This window comes from Rattus norvegicus, chromosome 15, assembly GCF_036323735.1.
Source record: "Rattus norvegicus strain BN/NHsdMcwi chromosome 15, GRCr8, whole genome shotgun sequence".
Taxonomy (NCBI): domain Eukaryota; kingdom Metazoa; phylum Chordata; class Mammalia; order Rodentia; family Muridae; genus Rattus; species Rattus norvegicus.
The window spans coordinates 51,746,429-51,773,722 of record NC_086033.1 but is presented as its reverse complement, the minus strand read 5'-3'; the positions used below and the strand labels follow the sequence as shown (position 1 = coordinate 51,773,722).

The 27,294-nt window shown below is 40.9% G+C and overlaps 1 protein-coding gene across 9 annotated transcripts in view; it reads left to right on the top strand.

The window, feature by feature from the left end:
* Positions 1-1,959: 1,959 nt before the first annotated feature.
* The window catches only part of Ppp3cc (protein phosphatase 3 catalytic subunit gamma), a 72,178-nt gene continuing 46,843 nt past the window's right edge, over positions 1,960-27,294 (top strand). For 3 of the 9 annotated variants that reach the window (XM_008770814.4, XM_039092974.2, XM_008770813.4), the window contains exons 1-3: positions 2,007-2,324; positions 25,184-25,381; positions 25,908-26,032. In XM_008770814.4, coding sequence (XP_008769036.1) covers positions 2,276-2,324; positions 25,184-25,381; positions 25,908-26,032 — 372 coding nt within the window. In that variant the 5' untranslated portion in view covers positions 2,007-2,275. Of the gene's footprint in view, positions 2,325-4,772; positions 4,915-15,245; positions 15,364-25,183; positions 25,382-25,907; positions 26,033-27,294 lie in introns of those variants that run through there. The other 6 variants (XM_039092975.2, XM_039092976.2, XM_039092973.2 and 3 more) reach the window with 6 other exon arrangements.

Below are 27,294 nucleotides of genomic sequence, written 5' to 3'. Positions count from 1 at the left end.
ATCTGCTTCCAGGTCTGCTCAATAGAGGTGTGGCACTCTGATTGCTTCTTAACTTTCTTAAAATATTGGAAATGTTCTCAGTTGTGGAAGCCTGAAACCTGGCTCTGTGAAAACAAAACCATATTCTATTTTGTGCCTGAAGTGCTCCTGCCTCAAGTGTGCCTTACTGTGAAAGACCTTAGGGGAAAATAGCAGGAGACAGTTTAGGGTCTGATTCTAGTCCATATGCTAGACCTCCTTTCCCTGCACAAATCTCTACTAGGGGAGACTTTGTCTTTATCCTACAGTCTATCAATTATTCCATAGTACTTTCTGCAATGGCTGGGCATGGTGGTAAATACCAACAGTCCCAGCATTTGGAGGTGGAGGCCAGAGGATCAGTAGTTCAGGATCATTCTTGGCTAGCCTGAATGACGTAAAACCTGTTTCTAAAAACAAAACAAACAAAATCCCCAAACCAAACCAAGACAAACCTTTCTACAATTTTGAGAATGTCCTATCACATCCAATAATGTACCCAGCACTTGAAGTTTGGCTAGTACACAAGAGGAAACTCAAAACTGAAATTTAATTTACAATGCCACATATGATTACTTATAGGCCATTGTAACTGTGAAGACCAATTGGCCTATAAATTGTGTATGTTTCTTTGGATTTCAGTTTCAATATTTCACTATCATTGCTAAAAAAAAAAAAAAAAATCAAAGTGCTTTTTGCCTGGTCAAGTCCTGTCCTCACTGAGGGGGCAGTCATAGCAAGACAGATCTAGGATTCTAATTATGGAGCGAGAATGACCAGCTTTTAATCTAAAGATAAGTCAGATTGTTGAAACTTGACCGCGGTGTTGCAAGTCCCCATCATTGAAGAAACAAAACAAAATAAAACGCATATAGGGAGGGGGCTGGGAAAAATGGTCAGTGGTTGAAGGACTTTGGGTACAACCTCTGCGTTTGTAACCTCAGTGCTGTGGGGAAAGAGGGACAGGCAGATAGAAGACTTGCTGGCTTTTCAGCCTAGCTGCTGAGTCAGCTTCAAGTTTAATGGGCCCCTGTCTATTAAATTAAAGGTAAGAGCAATAAAGGATGACAACCTACCTTGACCTCTGGCCTCCACATGTGTTTGTATGATCGAGCTCACCAGCACACACAAATACAAACTCATGCATGCAAACATACCCACTATACGCCGCACACACACACACAGCACACATACAGCACGTGCGCGCTTGTGCAAACACACACAGACACACAGACACAGACACAGACACAGACACACACACACACACACACACACACACACACACACACACACACACACACAGAAGATAGAAGTAAGTGCGGTAAGTGCGGTTGTCACTGAACTACAGGGAAATAGATACGTCCATGTAGGCAGGTGACACATAAGGAAAATGGGCTAGAAATCAATTCCCTTCCTCAAGGAGGTCTAGGCTAGCGTCCCAGAAGACGGAGAGTAACTCTGCTTTCTTTTGGAAATGGGGAGACACCACTTCTCAGAGACAGGGTCCCAACCCTCCCAAGTGCTGAATGAACTGGCGTAGGATTGGCGCGAAGGTTCTTAGGATGCTAGATACAAGCTGCATGCAACAAACATGAAGTTGACAGGGGTTTCCAAGTTTGTGGGTTGGTGAATGGGAGAGGGTAATCTGAGGAGCAGGGTAGAATGGATAATTTCTTATGTAGACAAAGTGGGTGGAGGACCCCAGGGCTAACGAGGGAAGCGTTCAAGAGAAGATAGGAGCTCTCTCTGACGAGAGGAACACAAACTTGGTGCCACCGAGAATCAGGATGCCTGCTTGGTCCCAAGGTCGCAGCTGCTTCCGCGGTTCCAGCGGTTGGTTTGAGAAGCAACAGGTCAGGGTGGGACGTTCGGAGCATTTGCCCGACGCGAGGCCGACGGTGGGCAGCAGTAACTAGAGCTGAGAACAGAGAGCCGCGCGTGCGCAGAGGGCGGCGCCCGCCCGCGGGGCCGCCGGGAAGTTGTGAGCGCGGAGGCGCGCACGTGGGGCCCCGGCCGCGCGCAGCCGCGGTCTCCCTTGTTGTCTCCCTTAGCCGCGGTCAGCGTAGTTTTCGACGCGGTCGTCCTAGCTGAGCCGCGGGCGCCGCCGCAGGGAGGGAGCGGCGCTGCGGCCGCCGCCGTCCGAGGACGCCTCGTATTCTGGGGCCCGGCACGGTGGCTGCGGGCTCGCCAAGCGCAGCCCGCCTAGGAGGAAGGCGGCGGCTCCCGTCCAGCGGGCCGCCGGAGCCGGGAGGAGACCATGTCCGGGAGGCGCCCTCAGTTCTCCACGACCGAGCGCGTCATCAAAGGTGCCGAGCGCGCCGTGGGGAACGGCCCTCGCCGGGCGACGGCTCGGGAACTCGAGGAGCGGGGATGGAGGCAGCAGCGGGAGGCGCTGCAGGGCACGGGGAGGACCGGGCGGTCGTCTCGGCGTCCCCAGTGACTGCTGGACGGGTACCTAGAGGGAAGTGGGTAGAGCGACCGCTCCGCCAGCCACTCCCGAAGCATCCAGACGGTTTCTCCTCACTCCCTTTACCTCACTCCTATCTGGGGACACCGTCTGGGGTGTGTGAGCAGGGAGTTCCCTTGACTCACCCAACTCATGTCTTTCCTTAGGCTCAGCTCTTTTTTTGACAGCCCCTTACCACCTTAAATTTGTTTTTGAGGGGTGTGGTGTGTACTGTGCACGTTTGGCTCACTTGCTCTATCACAAGTCATTGCTTTTATTAAAAGAAACAAGATATAGTAATACAGCCTTACTGATGCTTAAAGGGGCTTACAGATTTTCCCTTTGGTTATAAGGACTTGGTGATTAATATTCTCCGAGATGTCTACCATTATATCTGATTTTCATTGTTATTCTAAGGAATATAAAAGTGTTTGTTTCTAAATTTTCTGGGGTTATGGAGTAGTTTGTGCCCTTTACCCCAAAGGACCTGTCAAACATAACCACTATTCATATGCTTCTATTCTCCGACTTAAAAGACCTCCTCTCTCCATAGTAATAGTTGGTTTGAAAGCAGTTTTCTGAGAAGGTGATATGCTTAGACCAGTTGTTTCTGGGTGAGGTGATTTTCATCATAGTGGGAGAAAACTATTAAAATTCTTTACCTGCTTCATTTTGATATTAGGGGAAAGGAAACTAAGATTAGTAATGACAATTTTTTTTTAAAGGAGGAGCCTATTGAGTGCTCATAAAGAGAAGGACAGTGTTAGTGTCATAAATGTTAGTTATCTGCCTTGGCAGACAGTACATATGGTACTTTTGAGACTTATTTCCTCCAAATTTGGAATCATTAGGGATTTAAGTCCGTTTTTCATAGAATGGATTTAGTCCCTTAGCAGCTAAAGTGTCATGACTGTTTTTGTGTAAATCTTCCTAGCATCTAAGCCATAAGGAGGATCTGAGCCTCTTAATACACAGAAATCATTTCCTACAACCTTCCTGGTGAAGCAAGGTCATCGTATACATTAACTTCTGAACTGTACTGTTAGCATGGCCAGTGCCAGTCAGCTGTGTAAGGGTGTTGGCGGGTTCCTCCTGCATTAAAATGACTTCTTACCACTCTATCATTGTAGTGTTTCGTCCCTCTTTTTCTTCCCACTATTTTTCTCTGTCAAAAATATGCCTATTTCTCAGCAAAAGTAGGCAAGGGAACCGGTTAAATCTGAATCCCGTGTCAAGCCAGTATAAAAGAGGTCTGAGCAAGGCTTAAGTGGCACCCTCAGACTGTCAAGAATCTCAGAGTCTAATCTCCTCTTATACCAGCTATTTTCTCCATAATGCATAAAGGACATTGTAAAGTGACCGTCTCTTCCATTTTAAACAAGTGAAATGGAAGGCACTTGGAAGTACAGGCATGTTTACAGCTGAGTGAAAACCGTCTTTATAGTTGGTATGATAGGATACAAACTTGTTCTTTAGCAGACTTACATATTAACACATGCTGTGTACGAAAGGCCTGAGCATCTCTGTGTGTGAGTGACGAGCAGAGTTTCATTATTTTTCCAGCCAGGCAAAATCATAGCTTTTTCCCACTACAGTCTGTAGTGGTACACACCCATTTTTTTTTTTTTTTGAGACAGTCTGTCTATGTAGTCGTGAGTGCCCTGGCATATAGACGAGGCTGTCCTCAAACTCAGAGATCCTGCTACCTCTGCCTCCTGAGTGCTTAGATTAAAGGTGCATGCTACCACACCTCACCTCTTTTTTCTTTTTAAGTAACATTTATTTAATTTATGTATATGAGTATTATACCTGCATGTACGTATGTTCACCACGTACATGCCTGTAGCTCTCAGAGGCCATAAGAGGAATGTTGGATCCTCAGGAACTGGAGTTACAGGCTGTTGTAAGCTGTCACATGGGCCCTGGGAACAGGGCCTAAGTCCTCTAAGAAGAGAAGTCAGTGCTGCTTACTATCTCCCCAGCCCCAAACCTAAATTAAACTAATAAAGATTTCAGATACTTGTAATGCACGGATTCATCTCACATATAAAAACTTTAGCATAAGTACTTGACTTCAGCAATGTTGGATTCTGTGTAACACTTTTCTTGGGTTTTCTAGAGTTTGAAATAGTTTAATTCTCTTAACAAAAGAGGGTATGAGGCCAAGCATGGTGGTAAATGCCAGTAGTCTCAGAACTGGAAAGGTGGAGGCAGGAGGATATAGAGTTCAAGTTCTTCTCAGCCCACTGAGATCAAGGCTACTCTACCTTACAATCCTGTGGTTTTGTTTTTGTTTTTGTTTTTAAAGAGAAACAAAAAAAGAAAAGGAAAGCATGCCAGATATGACTGAGCTGGAAAGGTCTATTGTATTGGACTCCAGGCCCTGATCTGATGCTCTTTTGTCTGGACAGTTATCTGCGTTTATTCACAGCTCCAAAGCTTCACCAGAGGTGATGCCACACCTGTTATTTTTGGCTGTGTTATTTCCTGTTCACTTTAATGTCTGCTTAATTGTTTTGTGTGAGCAAATCTTGGAGAAAAGTGGGTGGGTGGGTGTAATTGCATTTTAAATGTCCTTTGAATGCAGCTTTCTCAAACTAAAGGAGGTAGAAAACCTGTTTCACTCCTGCTTTTGGGCCTTATCTGGGGAGTTGCCTTGTGTGTGCGCATATTAGTGGTTTTGTTTTATTGTTGTTTTTTGGTTAGTACCTAAAATAATGGGTTTCATTGTATTCTTATCCTTTGGTTGTGCGCCTTAGCCTTTAAGAGAACTCTCTCTCCAGACCTGCTTGATATTATAATATTGTTTGTTTGTTTGTTTGTTTGAGACAAGCTCTCACTGTATAGACAAGGGTGCCCTGGTACTCATTGTGTAGATCAGACTGACCTCTGCCTCCCAGGGCTTCAATCGAAGACATTCAATACCACACTTATTACTTTGCCTTTTTATTAACACTTGTTTCTGATTAATAATCTCATCTGTAATAACTTCCTTGTCTAGGTCATATAAATGACATAACAATTTGTGGAAACTTAAGATAATATTAAGAAACATGAAAACAGTTTTATAATCAAGCTCCTGCCCTGATGATCTTGCTCTGTTGCCCTGACTAGGCTCCCAAACTGTTGCAGTCCTCTTAAGTGCTGTGATTCAGTCATGTGCCACCATACCAACTGCATACTAGATCTCCAGCTACATAAGTGGTTAGTAGAGAACTCATTAGCAGCCGAAAAATGCCAACCAAGGGTAGGAAGGGATGACATTATAACAAGAGTAAATAAACACAAAACAACCCTCGTCCTGGTCAAGAAACACCTGTTTTGAAATACAGAGGTTCTGAGGAGCCCCATCCTCAAGGGTGAAGAGTGTACTTCTATCCACTGTTTGTCTGGTGGCTAATTTCTTCTGCAGTGTATTTTACGTGTAAAACCTCTTATGATTTCACTAGTTGATTAAGTGTTGTTAAGTGTCACCTACTGGGAACCCTAACTGTGTTAACTAGTTTCTTTGCTTTGGAAGTCATGTGTATGTGAAGCTCTAGAGCAGAGGCTCTGAGCTGGGGTCTTGCTGTTGGTATGTGGAACAAAGAACTAGGAACACAAAGAACTGAGTTATGAAATTCTTTTTGTTTGACCCTTCCCCTTTTTCAAGTTTCTTTTCTTGTTTGAGGATTTTTTTTTTCCTCTTGGTGTTTTTCTCTTTTATGTCATGAGTTGTTTTTTTGTTTTTTTGTTTTTTTTCCTTTTAAATGTAGTCTGAACCCTGTGAATCATGAAATTTGGAAGGCAGAAAGAAAAAAAAAACTCTTCATCCCCTGAACAGCTGCTTGTAATATTCTCCTGTATTTCCATGTCCTGGGAATTTTGAATTAAAAAGAAAGAAAATCACACATATTAAAGCTTTAATTAGACAGATCTCTCATATTTTAGCATAAAGGCTGTGGTTTTTCCTAAGGGCTCTCATGAAGGATGCAGAGGGTATGAGCACGGTTTAAAAGTCTGTTTGCTCCTACGTTGGCACCTTAAGTTTTCAGTGGGGCAGCACAATACCAATCCTGAGCAAATCTTCGTATCTGAATTTCCAGTGTGAATAAGACTACGGTATGTACTTGTGCTTGCCAACGGGGTTTGGTTTGTGCTTGATTTGCAGTTGTAGTCAGTAAACTGCAGACCCTGACACTTGAAGTTGTTGCTGCTGAGAGTCGCATCTGAATAGAACTCAGACTGCAGGAAGGACATCTACTAAGCACTTCTCTTTTTTGAGAGATGATAAGCTTCTCTTTTTTGCCTGTGTTATTAGTTGTGACCAAAGCTTTATATTAGACATTTAGGGGCACAGCTTTCTACAAAGCAGTGTATCACTTGTTTGTTTTCAGTTCTGGGGATGGAGCCGTGAGTTCTGTGCATGCTGGACAAAATACTGTGGCACTGAGCTATGTCTCCAATCTAATAACTTAGGAACACATTCGACCATTAAGTCATTAAGAGGGAAATGCTAAGGACATTAATTAAATGTGACAAATAATTAAAGCCCTCTCTTAGGCCATACTTGGGAGTAGGAATAGAACACTTTTCCATTAGGGTGATATTTTTGGAAAACATGAATTTTTAGGTGCACATCTGTAAGAGAATTAACTACTCAGCTAATTGTGCCACTTGTAGTCATTTTGGAGTATTGCACTACTTAACTGCCAGATGACTAATGGAAGTGAACGTGTGTCTCGTGGTTTCATTGCTACCTTCATGGTACAACCATTTATAGCACAGAACAGTTTTCAAGTTTAAACACATGGAGAAACAACTGCACGGAACCCAAGAGGAAAAAGAAGGCAGGTAAATCAGATGTGCTGTAGACAGAGACTAGTGAAGGGCAGGGTGCGAGGGCCATTGAGTGATTACAACAAGAAGCTAAGAGGTAGCTCAGTACTTAAGAGCACCTGTTGCTCTTATGACAATCCAGGTCTGGTTCCCAGCACCCACATGGTGGCTCACAGCCATCTGTAACTGCAGGTCCAGGGCATTCACTTTTGATCTCTGTGGGTATCAGGCATGCATGTGGTCCACATACATTCACACAGGCAAAACAGTCATATGTGTAACAAAATTTAAGAAACAAAAAAACTTAAAGAGGACCATATAGATAACAAAATTTAAAAACAAAATGTTTATAGAGAGGATAGAAAGATTATTTTGTTGTATTTAAAAATAGACTTACCAACCTAATCTGTAAAGATAGAAATAGATACTAAAATAGCATGTTAATAAACGATGAGCAGTGCTAATATTTTTATTTTATTTGAGAGACTGAAGTGAATGAGTAGAGGAGAAAGGATTCTCTAAGCTTACTTCCTGTCCTGCCTACCATTTACCCTTTTAGCAATTGGATCAAGTGACCTGCTAACAGTCCTTTCTTCACTGGGGAGCCAGTCCCACCAGATGAGGTGAGCTGGACTTCTGGTTTCTGAGTAACCTGCTTCATCCCTCTCACACCTTCCCTATCCCTTAAGTGGCCTTTTGCTCCAACGGCCCATTCACCGTGCTGCCTCCAGAGTCCATGAGTAATGTAGAGGACTCTTCCTACACTCAGAATCTTTCATGAGTACTTCCTGCCTTGAGAATAGGTTCTACATTGGTGAATAGTCTTCTCTGCAAGCTAAACCTATCTAACCTCTCTCTCCACTTCCTCTTCAACATCACACATCACTATCTCCAACCTACTTAACCACTGTCTGTAAGCCTCTGGGTGTTTTGCATCTGTGAAGAATTTGTCTTACACCTTGCCTCATCCATTTATTTTTCAAGATTGAACTGAGAGGATTTCTTTTTTTTTTTTCCTTTATTAGATGGCTGTAAAGATTAATGGTTTTACCTCATGGGCTTCAAAGTCAGCTTTAGCTGGATTCAGATTAGTCCTTTTAGTATGTAGCTGCATGACCATGAACAGTTAGACAGTTTGCTTGTTTAGAAGAGGTGTTATGAAGACTAACTTAAACTAATTTTCTTAATGGGAAAGACTAGTAGACTGTCCAAAGTGCAGTGGCAGGCACACAGTAGGTTCTGAATATGTGTTATATGCTGCTTTTGTCACCGCTGCCACCATTGCTGCTGTTATTTCCTGTGAACTCATATTAACAATTACTGCTTTACAAATTTAAAAAATGAATTTCTTTTTTTTTTTTATGTGTATGAGCGTTTGTCTGCATGTATATATGTGTACCATGTGTGGCCAGAAGAGGGGGTTGGGGCCCTTGAAATGGATCACAGATTTTTGAACTACTCTATGGGTGCAGGGAATTGAACTTAGGCCTTCTGCAGTACTCTTAACCACTGAGCTTTCTCTCAGACCCAGTTTTAAAAACATTTGGGAGTGTTTTCCTGCTGGAAGTGGTATACTACAGCACACCGATACAGTACAACGATAGAGTGCTTGTCTAGTATTCATAAAACCCTGGGTCCATTCTTCAGTACCACTCTCTTTGCTGCCCAAAATATCCCACAATAAAGTGTTCTTTCAAGGGCAAAAATTGTGTATCCTTAAAGCTGAATGTGCTGTCTAGCACATGATTATGTGCCTAGGGTTTAGGTGCAATTGTAAGAAACTTTGTGTGGGATAATAGTATAGGAAAGAGCATGTGCTCTGTTCACTGAACTTCCTTGACTTTTGTTAGTTAATTTTCCTTGCTGTAGATTTAAAATAAGGGCTAGTACTGTCCTCAGCATTTCTAAGGAATAATGTATGTGAAGTGCATAGCACAGTTCCTATGGTAGGATCTTAGTAAATGTTAGCACTTACTCGGTAAGTTAACACTGTGTTGTGTACTCCATTGTAGAGCTTGCTTGGCATATTTGAGGCCTCAACCAAAGGTGTGTGTTATTGTAAATCTTGATGAAATGTTACAGGAAACGTGTTCTTTGTATACTGACCCATGAAATAAAGAGTTAGAGAAATCTATTGTTTTCCAACCTTAGTCTCCTTAGCTATGCAAAACTCTATAAACAAATGATGAAATTTCCTTTTGCAGTGTATATTGAATTTTGGAAATCTGTCTCTTTATAAACAAATATTGATAGACTCTTACTATGTTGAACAGGCTTGTAAATTCTGCTTAGAATGTACTCACATAGTATAGCGCTTAATAGCCTCCCCAAAATGTAACAGCACATTAGAACCATGGAGCTGCCTGTGACTAATGCCCATGAGAAAGTGGATGACTAAACTAGACCACATCTGGTGGGAGAGATTTGCTCTCACACCTTGTAGGCTAAAGAACGAGACTTACTTTGTGTTCTTCTATGGATAGCTAGGTTTTGTAGAAGTTTAAAAGTAACATGGGGTGGTTTTAATGGGTGCTGGTATAAGGTGGATTTAGCTGTACAGGACGATTATAAAAATTATTATAATTATTATTATTTTGTTGTTGCTGTTGTTGTTGTGTGTGCAGGTACATGTGTTTATTGGGTGTATATAGCTGTGGTTCACATGTATGTGGATACCAGAGCACAATCTCAGTTATTCTGAGAAAGAACTACCATCAGCCTTCTTGGAAACAAAGTCCCTCTTTGGCATGCCACTTACAAAATAGGCTAGACTGGCTTGGCCAGTGAGCACTAGAGAGCTTCCCTAGTTCTGGGATTACCAGTCATACACAGAATTTCTACATGAATTCTAGGGGTCAAACTGAGGCTAAAAGACTAAACTGTCTTCCAATCTCCAAGTTGGTTATTTTGACTATTGTGCACTGCTATGCAAAACATGGTATCACTGTAGAAGTTATTGTTTCTGTGGTCTGGAGGTTCCTCAGAAAAGTAAATAGTACTAGCACATGATGCAGAGCTCCCCTGCTGGATATACATACAGAGAAACCAAGTCATTCTGCTGGGTGGGGGGGATTTGTATTCCTGTGTTCTAAGCAGGATTCACAAAGCAAGTTAGGGTTAGCCTATGTTTCCATAACTATAAAATTTACACACACAAACATACACACACAGTGTGCATTCATCTTAATAGGAGAAATCCTGTCATTTTTGACAACATTTTGATCAATCTGGAATACAAAATAATAAGTGAAGGACAATTACCACGAAGTCTGCCCTCCGTGTGGAATTTAGTACAGAGTTTGTGGTAGAAAGGAGGAATTATTTGATGTGTGTTGCATAACAGGCTGACTAAAATAAATTAGCAGTTTTACATTTATGTGTTTATTTGTTTAGTGGTGGTAGTAGGGGTGCTCACCGGCTAGGCCATGCTTTTGGAGGTCAGAAGACAACTTGCAGGAATTGGATCTTTTCTACCTTGTAGATTACTCAGGTAGAACTCAGGTCACCAGGCTTGGCAGCTAGAGCCTTTACCTGCTGAGCCATCTTGTCGACTCTTGTCTTTGACTTCTTAGAGGCAAGATCTTACTATGTATCTCAGACTGACCTTGAAGTTGATATCCTCTTGCCTTTTCTTACCTCTCTGCCTCAAGTACTAGAGGTGTATACAGGCCTGCCATTACAAAGATGGGAGATCACTCCCAGCAATCCCAGTTTATAGACAAACAATCTAAATAATGGCATCTACCTAATAATATCCTGTAACACTCAAATGAGACTTTCCTTTTGAAAGATCTGTTTTATTGTGTAGGTGCCAATGAAGTCCAGAGAGGGTAATGGATCCCCTGGAGCTGGAATTGTAGGTGTTTGCAAACCACTCAGTGTAGGTGCTGGGAATGGAACTTGGGGCCTCTACAAGAGCAATATGCATTCTTAACCACCGAGCCATCTCTCTAGCGCCTGCTTTTTATTTTTATTTCTTTTTGAGGCAGACTCATTAGGTTGCCCAGGATGGCCTCAAATGCACTATCTTCCTGTCTAAGCCTCCAAGTGCATAAAATACTTTTGTGCCCTCTAGAAAAAAATTACTGTTTCTGTTGACTGTCACTGATCAATTTGCTATACAGGAGGCTACCCCTTAGCTTCTCAGTACTTTGACAGTGAATTCTGTGAGCATCAGAACAGAGGGAATGGTTTCCAAGAGCTCCCTTCAAATCACTGAAATAAATTTGTTGTTCCAGTAAGTTATGACAGAATCTACAAAGAACATATAGTCTTCAGTATTTAATCTAACCTCCTTAGTAGTGAATGGTTCACTATTGGAAAGACAGATGAATAGATTAGGAAACTAGCATGCAAATGCAGGGCCGGTTTGCTGGCTTAAAATAGAAAGGAAGCAGAGTTGTCTGTGGTGAACTGGGAGATAGCTATTTAAATAAACCTCCTGTCCCATGAGGGTAAGAACATACAGTAATCTAAAACAGGTTGCCTAGAGGCCAGTAGGTTTTCAGATTTATCTTTCTATTTTAGGATTAAAGTGGTCATCAACAGTGTAGCCTTTTCTTACTTATGCCGGCTTAATTAGATTTTGTTCTTATTTTGCTTAAAATACTTACACTATTTAGATGCTGGGTGTTTAGTATAGCAACTTACCAGCTTGAATTTGATAGCAAAAAGATTGTGGAATTTCTTTCAGTGTGCTTTAGTTTAAGAACTTAGTTTTAACTTTAAATTTCATTTTGATAATTATACACAAATTTACAAGAAAATATATAGAATTCTCCCCAACCCCTCTAAATCCCTCTTTGCCACAGTGTCAATTCAACCTTAAATACTACCATGGTCCTACATGTTAAACTTCAGGGTGATATGACATAAATCCAGATGTGGCTATCTTTATGATACCCTGCTATTTGTGTATGTGTTTTGTGTGTGTGTGTGTGTGTGTGTGTGTGAGAGAGAGAGAGAGAGAGAGAGAGAGAGAGAGAGAGAGAGAGAGAGAGAGAATGCCTTGATTACTTATGTGATCTCACCACAGTGGAGATCAGTGGAGATATTAATCAGTGGTCTGGGAGCCTAGATCAGTTGTAAAGGGTTTGCCTAGCATTTATATATGTAAAATAATAAAATGCTATTAACAGTGCTATTTACATAAAACTTCTATAATATATCTCCTTCACAGCAACACGAGTAACTTTCCTCAGCACAGATTCATCTTCATAATCTAGTTCTAGTTTGAATCACTTGTAAATCTGGTTTGATTAAGCCTTTGCTTCTGAGTTAGCAGTACTGTAAAGTAATATAACAGAAATTCACAGGCGGTTAAAAGTTCGGTTTCCTATGGAGTTAGTAGAAACCATGATGAAAAACAAGGGTGCCTTGGCCCTGTTCTAGAGAAATCTTGAAAGCCCTGGTTAGTCTAAAAATGTAAGTTGAAAAAGGATATACATTATAGTACTATTTATGTAAAAAAGATATTGGTCTAAAACTTCAAAATTCACATTAGTAACAAAGTTATGTAAACATAGGAAGGGTACACTGAAAGGAAAATTATACAGATTTAAGGTTTAAAAATAAGAAGTTAAAAGAGTAAGTTTCAAAATTCACAAACTCAGGGCTAAACACTGTGAAAAGCAAGTCCAGGCAGCCCCACCCTGCCGCTAGGACTAACAGACCATAAAGATAAAGAAAAGGAATGCAGGAACCAGCCCAGAGTTATCAGGACTGACCCAAACCATCTGGCAGAAGGGCACCTCCCCCAGCTTACTCAGAGTCACACCTTAACCAGATATCCTTCAAACCCTGATACGCCCCTAGCTTCTAAAATCCTGTACGCTCCAGTCAATATGTACTCTCCTGCTGTGCTGTAATCTCACTGCCATGTTTAAATGAGCCAATCACTTATAGCCGCGCCAGAAATTAGCCAATTGTGTATAACCTCGCCAAACCCCCTAGCCTTCCCTATATAAACCCCTGACTTTTGAGCTTCGGGGTCAACACCTCTGTCTCCTGCACAGGATACGTGTCGACCCGGAGATCCCCGTAATAGATCTCCATAATAAACCTTGCCTTTGCTTATTACATCCAAAATGATCTCTTTGTGTCTGGGGTCCGCGATTTCCCGCGACTTCAGAAAGGGTCTCTCTTTGGGGATCTTTCATTTGGGGGCTCATCCGGGATCGGTGTTTCCTGGGGCGCACCATCCTGAGACTCGAGCTAGGATCTTTCATTTGGGGGCTCATCCGGGATTGGTGTTTCCTGGGGCGTGCCATCCTGAGACTCGAGCTAAGTTCTTTCACACTACCTTAAGGTTCCATCTAACCTGTAGGGAGGAAGGAAGAGGAGTAGAAGATATATTAAGATATATATCTATAGCATTGTGGGTTTGTTTTGTTTTGTTTTCTTCTTCATTGAGATGGGACTAAAGAGATGGCTCAGTGGCTGCTCTTCCAGAAGACCCAGGTTTGATTCCCAGCACCCACATCGGGCAGCTCACAATTGTCTGTAACTCCAACTCCAGCGGATCTGGTGCCTCTGAGGGGCTATAGTCATACATCCCCCACATACATATGATTAAAATTAAAATTAAATTTTCAAAGTGGGTTTGGAATTATGTTTACACAGTTGGCATGTGGTATTTATAGTCTTTGCTGCACCACTCATTTTATGTCAAATTGTAATTTTTAAAGTAGTTTATTTTAAATATCCATATGAGGGGATGTCTTACTGATTAAGATCACTGGCTGCTCCTCTTACAGAGGACCCAGGTTTGATTCCCAGCACTCACATGGTAGTGGTTCATAGCCATTCACAACTCCAGCTTCAGGGGTTAACTCCTTTTTCTGATCTTTGTGAGCATTAAGGGCACCGTAGCACACATACATACCTCATACATGTAAAATAATTGTATTATATGTAGGTGTGTATGTGTTTGGAATTTTTCTTTTCTCCCCTTTAGTATATCTATTTCTAATTTTTGTGCAAGAGTTAAAAGACAGCTAAGTAGATTTTCTTTTAATATAATAGATGAGTTTGGAGCTGCCTGAAGCTCAAGGTTCCGTAGCCTTCATTAGTCGTCTCCTCTCCTATAATCCTGCGTGCTTGCAGTCAGTCTGTCTGCCTGGCTTTCTACGTGTGGATAGTTTACCTTTGTGTCTATATCTTGCTGTTGTCACTTTGCTTTGTTTTCACATTGACCCTTAAGTAGATAGTTGATTCTGAACTTGCTCCATATGCCAGGTTGGCTTCAAACTTGAGGTGATTCTCCTGTCTCTGCCTCTGCCTCCCAGGTGCTGAGATTGCAGGCATGTGCTGTTGTACATGGTCTTTTCTGTCTTGTTTATGGGAATTATTTTATCTTAATTAACTAGAGTGTAAAGAGACTCCTGTGTTGATCTTGTATATGCTACCACACAATGAAGTAGACAGTAGTAGATGAATATTTAATTACTTCATTATAATGGAATTATTTCCTTAGTAATTTTTCCCTTGGTATTTTAGAATTTTTACTTTAAAAACCTCTCTAGCTCATTGTCTACCAAAGATTCCTGAACTTCACTTTAAACAAATATCATTGTTATCCAGAATTCTAGCCTGGGTATAGAAGTATAGATTTATTAGGTATTTAGTGTTTATGTTAGTAATGTATAATCTCTCAGCCTTTTAAAAGATGATACTAGACTTGAACTCCTACCTAGTGTAGGAGATGAGACTGTGATGTCTAAGTTTCATGAAGAAATGGAGTGTGTGACCTTACACACCATTCGTTCTTAGCTCTCATTAGTAAGGAAGAAGGCGATGGTAGTTGTGGCTAGTGCATTTCCTCGGTGTTTGTTACATTTTTGTGGTTTGGTTTGAGAGTCTCACATAGCTCAGGGTAGCCTCTAGCTATGTAGCCGAGGCGTTGAGCCAATTCTTCCACTCCTACCATGCCTGATTAAGTCTGTTGCTTTTAAATAAAATTAAGGAGGTCAGCAGTCTGAGTCTGGAAGTAAGTGACAGAAGAATAAAATGCCCCGTCGCTTCAGAGAAGAGGCCAGTGAGCTTGTGGCCTGTTGCACATAACTGAAGGTGACACCAGAAAGGTAAGTGCCATGGTTTATTATTTTTATCTTGGCTCTTGGCACTCTGTCATGCTAGAGCTTCAAGTTTCTTACAGTGTTTTAGTGTGACTCAGGTGTGAAGTATGTTAAAAATAACTTAATAACAGTTGAAATCCTGTACTTTTTTTTTTGTTTTAGTCTCTATAAGAATTGGATGGGAGTCAGGTGTATGATGTGTAACCACTTCCCTCTTACTTTATTGTATGTATGTTTCTTTTAAGAAATAGAATTCTTGGAGGTTTATCTAAAACAGTGTTAAATCCTTTTTCTTTTGATAACTGCATCTTACATCTGTTCTGTCTACATAGTCACTGCTTACTTAGACCTTACTGATCTCCCTGGTTATTTTCATCCGGGCCCACAGCAGAATGCTCTAATTTATATATGAGAAAGTAGGGAGCTGGTAGACTGCTCAGTGGACAAAGTGCTTGCTATGCAAGCATGAGGACCAGATTTTGATCCTAGCACTGCTGTAAAGAGCCAGTTGTGGTGCCTGTACTCCCAGTGCTGAGGAGGTGAAAGCTTCTGGATCCCTGGCACACATGCACACACCACACCAAGGAAGCCAGAGAGGGCAATGGATCCCTTGGAGCAATTGTGAACCTCCCTATGTGGGTACTGGAAACCAAACTCTGGTTTTGTGAAAATGTTCTTAATTACTGAATCACCTGTCCATCCCTAGCTGTTCATTTATTTTTTAAGACAGGGTAAGACTTGGAGACAGACTTCCTTTTTGGTCCAGGCTGGCCTTAAACATTCTCATTCATTCTGCCTCTCCTCAGCCCTCCCAGTGGCAGAGTTACAGCATATAGCACCATTCCTGATTAGGAGAGATTTGGGGTTATGGGAATGCTTCATATATTGATTGTATGTGCATATGTAGAAATTAGGTCAGACACAGTAGTGGGTAACAGATAGCTTAAACATCAATAAATTCATCTTTAAAATGTGGTTGTAGAGGCTATACTATAAAGTTAATGTAGATTTCATGCATTTACTTTGGTTAAAATGAGATTATGGAATTGATATGCTACTGAGAAATTTAATTGAAGATCTGAAAGAAAAGGACAAATGGCCCCTTGGTAAGTGAGATTAATAGATTGCTTTAGAAAGATAAGATGTACTTTGAAAATTGTCTAGGTTTAAATGCCTTCTTTTAAAAGGTATGTTTAGGGGTTGGGGATTTAGCTCAGTGGTAGAGCGCTTGCCTAGGAAGCACAAGGCCCTGGGTTCGGTCCCCAGCTCCGAAAAAAAGAACCGAAAAAAAAAAAAAAAAAGGTATGTTTAGGGATGGCACTTGTAATGTGTGTGACGGCGGGGTTCCAGCTAGCTTTAATATGTGTATTTAATTTTGGTCATCTATGTTTAAAGAACTGTAAATCAGCCATATGCATGAAAAGTAGGCAAAAAATACCAAAGTCCTCACTGATCATTCATAAGTGAGCAGAGTAAACTGGCCAGTAAATATAAGCATACAGCTTGTTGATACATTATTTCTTTATTAGCAAAGCAAACCAGCAGGGAGCCTTTTAATATTTCACAGCAGCAGACTACCTACATGATGCTGGCCCTGGAAATTATATTGTCATGAATATTTATTTGCAAAGAAAATTTGAGTAGTTTGCTACTAAATTAAAATATGTCTACTGTATTATTTACTACAAGACAATATATTTCAGTAACAAAGATAATTATGCATATTTTATTATGTTAACAGTGGTCATTCTAATTGTTAGGCTTCTAGGAGATTTGTATACTTTTTTATGCTCCTTTATCTTAAAAAATAGTTTTACATTCTCTATACTGTGTGTGTGCTTTGTGTGGTGGTATCAAACGCAGAGCCTTGAACATGCTAAGCAAGAGGTCTACCACTGAGCTGTACCCCCAGCCCAATATATAATATCTGTGACTTTTAAGAAATCTTTAGGGCTAGAGAGATGGTTCAGTAGTTAAAACCTCTTACTGTTCATGCATGTATACACACACTATTACTATTACTAATAATAGTAGTACTATTACTATTATTATTATTATTATTATTATTATTATTATTATTTTGAGGCGGCATCTATGTAACCATGGCTATCCTGCCTCTGCCTCTCAGTGCAGGGATTAAAGGTGTGTGCCACCACATAGAGCTTTAGTTTTACTTTTTTTTTTTTTTTTGGTTCTTTTTTTCGGAGCTGGGGACCGAACCCAGGGCCTGCCTTGCGCTTCCTAGGTAAGCGCTCTACCACTGAGCTAAATCCCCAGCCCCTACTTTTTTTTTTTTAATTGAGCTTTTTTTTATTGGGTATATTTTTATTTATATTTCAAATGTTACTCCCTTTCCCGATTTCCTAGACATAAGCCCCCATCCCGTCTTTCTCCCCTATCTTCTATGAGGCTGTTCCCCCACCCATCCACATACCCCTTCCCGCCCCCCTGACATTCCCCTACATTGGGGGGTCCAGCCTTGGCAGAACCAAGGGCTTCCCCTCCCATTGGTGCCCAACAAGGCCATCCTCTGCTACATACACAGCTGGAGCCATTGGGTTTGTCCCTGTGTACTCTTTGGGTAGTGGTTTAGTCCCTGGGAGCTCTGGTTGGTTGGCATTGTTGTTCTTATGGTTTTAGTTTTGAAATAGAATCTTCCAATAGCCTTGAGCTCAGCAAGCAGGCTATACAGATGGGGTAGTGTGCTCTGAAGCCCACTGTCTCTGCCTCTCCAGCACAGGGATTATGTGTGCCAGCCTTTCTTATGTTGCTTCTAAGAATTGAACTTGAGACCTTGTGCTTAAAAAGCACTGAACCGGGGCTGGGGATTTAGCTCAGTGGTAGAGCACTTACCTAGGAAGCGCAAGGCCCTGAGTTCGGTCCCCAGCTCCGAAAAAAAGAACCAAAAAAAAAAAAGATTGGTTTTCTCCCATTATGCCTGTATCAGTTATAATAAACTTTGTATCTTTAAAAAAAAAAAAAAAAAAGCACTGAACCACCTCACCAGCCCTGTGGTTTACTTCAGTAAGTTAAAGATCTCAAGCTCATTACCACGTTGAACTGCCTTATAATTTTCTAATCTTAGAGAAATTATGAATTTTCCTATCTTCTGACATCTGTCAGTACTCTGATTCATAGGTAAATTCTAACTGGATTGAATATTAATACTATTACTGTTCATTGACAAGCTTACAATGGAATGAAACACAAGTCTTAAGTAATTTAATTTTGACTTAGTAATAACTATATCATTTTAAAAGGTATTTAGCAAGAATTCTTATCCCTTTCATCAATTGCTTCCTTAAAATGTAAAGCCCACCACTGAGGACACAGTATAGTGAAAAATAAACTTTATTTATTTAGCTTATTATAAAAAGGATTGTCATCCTCTGAAAGCTGTGAGCATGTTGAATGGAGTCAGAATGTCTGCAGAAGGTATAAAGGAGCTGAAGTAGTTAGTAGTCTGGTCAAGGATGGTTAAAATCTAATTTGAGTGGGTTTGCTATTAGTCTGCACAGGTTCCTTTGTGATCTGTTTGTCTACTGGGATACTGAGTGTCGAGGAGCATTCAAAACACAGTGCTTGAACTTGGGTGACCTGTACTGAACAGTGGTGTTTGACTTGGTTCAGCTTCTCTGCTTTGCAAGCCTTAGTACATTCCTGCACATTTCATGTAGTTTGTGGCTTCTGTTTTCTTTCTCTGTCCCCACCTCTGATCATTCTTTAGTTAAACCAGGGTATTTACCACTTAAGGGAGGTAAGCCAATGAGATCTGTACCCTTGCTTAATAGGTTGTAAATGTTTATCAAGATATTTTGACCTCAAGCACTGGCCCATTTCCTGAATGATCATTTGTTCTGTCTTCTGGTTGACAGGTAGCACAGTGGCATTGAGGGTTCTGGAGATGACACACTGGGTATCCCAGACAGAAACTCAGATAAGAATTTGTATTTAGTTTGAAATAATGTTCCATTTATGTCATAATCAGTTTGGATCTTCCTTTTTATTTGTTTATCTGCTTGTTTTATTTAGGGAAAATATTAGTATGTGTGTGTGCTCATGATGTATAGGGACATGTGCATGGGTGTGTGTATTTGTGTGTGTGTGCATGGGCACAAGTGGGTGCATGATGTATGGAACATGCATACGTATGTACAAGTGTGCATGATTTATGTATGCATGCATGGGTGTGGAGGGCATGATGAGTAGGGGCATTCACGTGGAGGTCAGAGGACAACTGTGTGGAGGCAGGGTTCTTCAAGTGTGTTCCTGAGATAGAGCTCAGGTCACCAAGTGTGTACATGAAGCACCTTTCTTTTCCTGCTGAGCCATCTCACCACTGTACAATTTTTTTTAAATTTGATTTACATTGTTTACCTTTACAAGTATCTGAATAATAGCTCTAGTATTCGGTGATGGTCAAGGGTAAAGGTCTTTGTAGTACTAACAATAAAGGAAGGGGTGGGAGCCTGTTGACAGTCTAGAATAGGGAAGAGAACAAAATAGACAGGAGATTTGCTTGCTCTGTTGTTTTTCTCTCAAACTCTTTAAAAAAAAAAAAAGGTTAGATTTATTTCACATGTTTCAACAAGCAGAGCAATCCATAGGAAACTGGGTATTCCCTGAGAAGGAAGAAGCAGTTGTAGGCAGACACTCATGGGGGTGTTGGGGAGCAGTTAGGGTCAAGCAATCATCAGGTGAAGGGGAGACAATGAGGGGCAGGCACTCATCACATACTATGGTATGGCTAGAGTAATAACAGTTGTCAGATTTTAGGTAGACATTTGCCATCTGGGCAAGCACTAGAGAGAGTATAAACGAGAGAGATGTTAGACTTGCAAAGCTCTTGTATAGTTTGACTCTTGTGCCTGCAGTTGCCTTTGACTTAACGTGTTAGACAATCTTTATCTTGGATATGAATCTAAAGGCTTTACTTTGGGTTTTGATAATCAGTGATGTGTATTATGGCTTGTTGTGCTCACATTATCTGTTTTATAAATCATTGTGCAGGCAAGTTGTGGTTTCTCTTTTAATTTTTTGGAAAAAAATGGATGACTTACATTTAATGTGCTTTGGTGTTTTGCCTGCATGTGTGTGGGGGATCAGATCCCCTGGAACTGATGTTACAGTTTGAGCTGCTATGTGGGTGCTGGGAATTGAACCCATATCCTCTGAAGAGCAGCCAGTGGTCTTAACCTTTGAGTCATCTCTCCAGCCATTAAAGATTTATTTATTTTATTTTATGTGTATGCATATTTTGCCTGAATGCACAACACACAATATACCACATGCATGCCTGATGCAACGGATCCCCTGGAACTAGAGTTACAGTTAGTCTCGAGGTGCTATGTGGGTGCTGGATTCCAGAGCTCTTAACCCTGGAGTCATCTGTCCAGTCCCTCTCTATTCATTTTAAAAGACAGCCAGTGTTAGTTTCTTGTGTATTTGTGGGGTTAGGGGTACATCTCATGGTAGAGCCATACTAAATGCTCGCATGCTTAAGGACTGTGCATCAGTCTCTGGCACCACCGCTTCTGACAGGTGAGTGTATTTGTAAGCTGGGCATGCCTGTAATCCCCGAATTGTGGAGGTAGAGAAGAAGACCAATGCAAGATTGAAGCTAGCCTGGTTTGTATACTGAGTTTAGGCCATCCAGGGCTATATTATCAGGAGACCCTTCTCAATGAACAGACAAATAACCAACAGACAACACTACCAACCAATCAACCAAAATAAAACCAAAGAGTAAGTAGTTGCAATTATTGAAAGGCTCTATAAAGAACATTTGACTTGAAAGATTAGCCAAGGGCCTGTATTAGTTTTCTCTTGTTTTTCAGGTAGGGGTAGGCAGTGCTGGGGATTGAACCCAGGACCTCACTCATACTCTGCAGGCAATCTACCACTGAACCCCAGTCCTGGCCTTATTTCCAGTAAATGGCCCTAGTGCCAGGAAGGCCTCAAGTTTTCACAGACTTGTTTCACTCTTGTTTATGGGTGGAAGCTACTTTACTTCCCCTTGAATGTGGGAAGGCTTGAGAATGCTCGAATGGTCTGAGTTGGAAGTGATGTGGTGTGGCTTATAAGGTGATGGTATAAAGCTCACAGCTTCCTTGCTCTTTCCAGATGCTTGTCCTTAGAATTCAGTCACATGAAAGGCCACATGCAGCTATACTCATCAACAACCTGAACTGAACCTTAGCTAACAAGATACTGGATGAGTGAGTAGGCTGTACTCAGATGACTCAAGCCATGGACCCTCTGATGTCTGGCTGAGAGAGAGGCAGTCCTGCTGTCTCTTCTCTGAGCTCATAGCCCCTAGTCTGTGAGAGCTAATACATGATTACTGTTTTAAGTCATTATATTCAGGGTAACAAATCAAAGATTGTGGGAAAGAAATACACAAGGAGTTTAGCAGAGGATAGTCATGCATAGAGCCTCAGCTCTTAGGAAGCAAAAACAGGATTGTTTATGGAGTTCAGGGCTGGCCTAGGCTACATAGACATGCTTCCCAAAAGCAAGAAAACCAAGGATGTTGATACCACTATAACATGTAACAATAAGTAAAAATTTTAAATAGTCTACTTAATTGTAAGAAAATGTTTAAATAAATTGATACACATTTTTCATAAAGAAAAGATCTGTCTTCAAAAGAAAGCCATCAGTTCTGTTATAACCAATGTCAAAATGGTCACAGTGTACACACAGTGTAAATGAAGATGATTAAGAACAACAACGAAGTGTTGGCCTGGGAAGGACAGCTCATCAATAGAGGCTTCCTAGAAGGAGCCTGGCCTTGGATAGATCCCCAGCATTGCCAAAATCCAAAACAGACAGTAAGAAAAAAAAAAAAAAAAAAGGAAGGTTCAAGGTGATCTGATACATAACTGTAGCTATGTAAGGTAATCAGTACGGCAGTGCTTCAGCCCCTCCGTCTGCTGCGGGAGAGCACCCTAGTTATGTAACTTTTAAAACCATGGCTTCAGATTTCTTAAAACCTTCCTCTTTAGACCTGTTTGATTTTGAACAACTAGTTGTCCGGAGCACACAGTATTAAACCTGCCAGCCCCTCTCTGCTGCATTCAGTCCAAGTAGTCTCTGGACTTCTTATTGTCTCTGTCTCTGTCTTTGGATTTTTTTTTTAACTTTAAATATTGAAACTCAACCCCCAGGCCTCAAACATGCTCTACCAGCCAGCTCTCTTGGATCATGCTAAGCCTCATGAATCTTAACTGCTTTTATGATCTTATAAGGACTTAAAAGATTGGTTTTGTTAAGAAGCACCAACTCTTCATTTTAGGTGCACAGTTGGTAACTAAAACCTGAATAAAATGTTGACATCCATGACTTTATTTTGTATGTCTCTTTTGTTATGTTAGACTTTGAGTCTGATTCCTGCTCAGCTGTACACATAGACATAAAAATGATTTAAGGAGTATCTATCTAAAAACTGCTAATATAAAATTTGTTAGCCTTAAATTTGCCTAACCTCTCTGTAAAATACAAGAATGAAAACACAGGACTCTAAGATTTTTTTTAAATTCCAGAATTTTGTAGGCAGATCACACTGTGATGTTACTCCCCCTGCCAGGTAAGAGCAGTTATCCCATGAAGGGGAACTAAGGCAGATCCCTTATGCAAAAATAGTCTCCTGATGAGAATTCTATTGCCCTCCTTAAATAGTAAATACGTTTGTGTAGCTAGCAGAATCTTGCAGGAGCGACCAAGATAATGGTCAGCCCAACCATCCTGATCAAGGTCACTTGTGTTATCAGTCAGGCAAACAAGCCAGCTGTGCAACACGGTCCTGTCTTATTGTTTCTCTAAGACTCAAAGTTCCTTTCAGAAACTCAAAAGCAGGTCTTAGGTCACCAGATATTTCTGTTCTTCCTAGTTCTTCCTTGATCTGTCTCTTCAGTTGACATTTGGGACAGGTAGCCAAACCTAGTCTCTTGTGAACCTTCAGGTCAGGGATTTTGTCCTAAACTCTTATACAAATCTTGCATTTCAACTTTCTATTTAAATAGACCCTTTGCTTCATCATCATCATTATCACCACCATCATCACCATCATTTCTTATGTTAAACATTTAACATTTCTTATGTTAAAACACATTTCTCACTTCAAAGGAAATAAGGACCAAATATGAGTGACCATGGTCCAGGAATAAAGATCTTTGCTGTAACCTGATATTGGATAAATAGCAACTGAAAAGGGAAGGAATGGTTCGTTTTGGCTCCTGGATCAAGGCTGTAGTATATCATGGTTGGGAAGGCATGGCAGCAAGAGTGGCTCTGGCTGCTATGGTAGAAGTATGAGACTGCTGGTCGGTCCCATTGTGTCCACTTAGGAAACAGATATAGAGATGCTAGTGCTAGGAGCAGTCTGACCCTGGCTGCCAGCCCCTATGATCCCCTCACTCTTGAATTCTGCTTAACTGTGAACCCATCACCACATGGGCTCAAGATAAAGCTTGGGTCCCTAAAACTATTGGAGCCTCCATGCCCTTCGTGTCTGAACTGGGAAACACTTTTCTCTAGGGGGTTGTTTCAATAAACTGGGGCTATTGAGTTCATTTCCTATTGACCCAGTACAAACTGGAAGGTTCTTCTTTACTAATGCTAATCTCATACAGTAGAGATGTAATCACAGTAATAGTGACACTTCTCAGTACCAATTTTCATATCGTCAGGGTTTTATAGAAGAACCAAACCAATAAAATGTGTATATTACTATTATAAAAGGAGATCTATTAGGCTAGCATATGTAACAGGGTCCATCTGTATGGTGAAGAGTCTAAGAGCCCACTAGCTGCTCAATCCATGAAGCTAGATGCTTTAAGTAGTACCAGTCTGGCACTGAAGGCTTGGAGCTCCCTGGAAGAGGCAGTGCTGGGAAGCTGAGGAAACTATACTCTGAAGGCAGAAGAAGCAAAAGATACACCTGCTTGAGAAGACATGAGGGTAGGCACGCAGGTGAATACTACCTTTCCCTTGGACCCCTTTATTCTGGATTTCCTGTTGGAGAGTGCCCACTGACTTTGAGAATAGGTTTTATCCCCTCAGTTAAAGTCTTTAGATTGCCAAGATGAACCTCTACAGTCTGGATAACATGTTTCAGCATGGAAGAGGTTATATGGACTTTTTATATTGCAAGAGAATCATAAATCAGGGTATCAAGTTAGCAGGTTACAAGGAAGTTAATAAATCTTAGATGTTCTGTGAATGAGATTCTTAGCTTTGGGGTTGGTGGAATCTAGCAGCCTGCTAAATTAATTCATTTCAAAGGTTTTTACCTGATAGCTGAAAGTTATAATAGGTCAAGCACTGAAAGTGGATATTAAATGGTTTCAGGGTCCTATGTTGCCCAGTTTGGCCTTCAACTTTTTGTGTCTGTGGATGACCTTGAACGTCTGTTCCAACTGCCTCCCCAGGTGATGGGATTAGAAGTGTGAGCCACCGAGTCTGTTTTATGTGATACTGGGGATTGAACCCAGGGCTTCATATATTCAAGGGAAGTACTCTGCCAACTGAGCTACCTCTTCAGTCATCTGTCTCACTAAACATTGTTGCATTCATTCATTCTATTCATTCAGTGTGTGTGTGTGTGTGTGTGTGTGTGTGTGTGACATAAATGTACAGACTTAACCACATGACTTGAACTGTGACCAATTTAAAATTAGAATTATCAGTTCTGATACACGGTTTCTTAGAATTCTCCACATTCTAATACTGTGAGGTTTGGTCGCTTATTAGACTTAGTTAATTTTAAAAAGTCTGACTATGCTTGGCACATTTAAATATTTGAAATTATGTTTTCTCTTCCTAGCTGTCCCCTTTCCTCCAACCCGACGGCTAACTTTGAAGGAAGTATTTGAGAATGGGAAACCTAAAATGGATGTTTTGAAAAACCATTTGGTAAAAGAAGGCCGGGTAGAAGAGGACGTAGCCTTAAAGATAATCAATGATGGGGCTGCCATCCTGAAGCAAGAGAAGACTATGCTAGAAGTGGAAGCTCCAATCACAGGTAGGAAATGCATTTGTTGGGTAGCCCGTAGATTTGTGCTAATTTTGAGAAATGATTACCAAAAGCCAACGAAATGAGTGTGATAAGTATTTCTGGGAATTTTGAAGCAATCTAGGGATTGGTTAGAAAGACTTCTGTTCCTTAAAAAACATTAAGGTCTAAAACTTGGTGGCTAAGAGCACATACTGCTCTTGCAGAGGACCGGAGTTTGGTTCTAAGCGTCCATGTTGTATGGTTCACAGCCACTGTAACTGCCAGCTGCAGGAAGAATCCCATACCTCTGGCCTTGATGGACACCTGTTCTTATGTACATACCCCTCTCCTCAGACAGATACACACATACACACAAAATTAAAAATAAATCTTTTTAAAAGAAGATGCACACTATTAACTGCTTAATATTTCTAATGGGTTAAGACTAGACAAAAGTCAAAGTGATTAACTTAAAAGTTAAATTTGGTCCCTGTTGCTCTAATGGCTTTTTCCTTCTAATTCATAATTTTCATCTCATGTCTTTCTTGCCTAGTGTGTGGTGATGTTCATGGACAATTCTTTGACCTGATGAAGTTGTTTGAAGTTGGGGGATCACCTAGTAATACTCGCTACCTCTTCCTGGGTGACTATGTGGACAGAGGCTATTTCAGTATAGAGGTAACATTAACCTGACTATGCCACCCCTATTGTATCACAAGATCTATTCTGCATTCTTTCATAGGACAGACTAAGATATGAATGCTGGTAGAATTTATCCACTTTACTACTTTTGACATTCAACTAATAGAGAAATGTTTTAATTTTTTTTAAATCTATCCTTTTAACCTGTAAAAAACCTGTCATATGGAAGACTATATTAAACTTGTTTTGAAAATAGATATTTGCTAAGTTTTTCTCTTTAAAGATGCTGTCTCGGCTTTATAGAAGGGGCATACATAGCTTTTCATTCTAAACAGTGTCTGAGTTTGCTACTGTGACTACAACACTGCAGCCAACTCTTAGGTTAACTTCCTGTGAGAACTAGGCACTGCCAAGCTCTTTGCAGGAGGGATTCTGTCCTGTTGCACATGGCTGGCATTAATGTCCATTGGAAGGCAAAAGGTAAAGTGAAGCTAATATAAACTGACAGCTTACCTTTATATGCTTTAAGAATTAAATGATGGGAACATGAATAGGATTAAAAAACAAGTATGTGCTTTTGTGTGTAAACATAAAATGATTTTAGGACCAATACAAAGGCTTGACTACCATGTAATCATAGCACACCTATGTTTACGATGTGCTTCACAAATAAAAGATTCTGTTTGAAGAAGTCTTCATAATCAAGAAAAAGCAGGAGATGACAATTCTGTAGTGTTTCAGTGCTTTTAGGCTGTGTGCTCTTCATAGTGTGAGGATGTCACTCTATTAGCTTGCTCCTGGTAGAGAAAGATCTAGATCTCCTCCTCCTCCTCCTCCTCTTCCTCCTTCTCCTTCTCCTCCTCCTCCTCCTTCTTCCTCCTTTTCCTCCTCCTCCTTTTCCTTCCATTGTTTTTAAATGTGATTCAGCTGTCTTACTCAGTTTTCAAAGAAGAGTCAGTTCTGAAGACCCAAAAAGAATGAATAACAAAATATTATTTTACTCTTCAGTTAAATAGCAGTATAGGGAGCTAGGGATATAACTCAGTGCCAGAGGTGCTTACCTAGCATACACAAGTCCTGATGGTAATTCCTGGCTCTGCAAAGACTGTGTGTGTGTGTGTGTGTGTGTGTGTGTGTGTGTGTGTGTGTGTGTGTGTGTGTGTGTGTGTGTGTAGGGTAGACATTGTAAGTCAGAAAAGTTTTATCTGTTACTACCCAGATTCATTTAGCATCAGACTGGGAAAGACAAGGGATAGTGCTACCACTCCTCCCAGATTTTTGAGATAACATCTTATTTA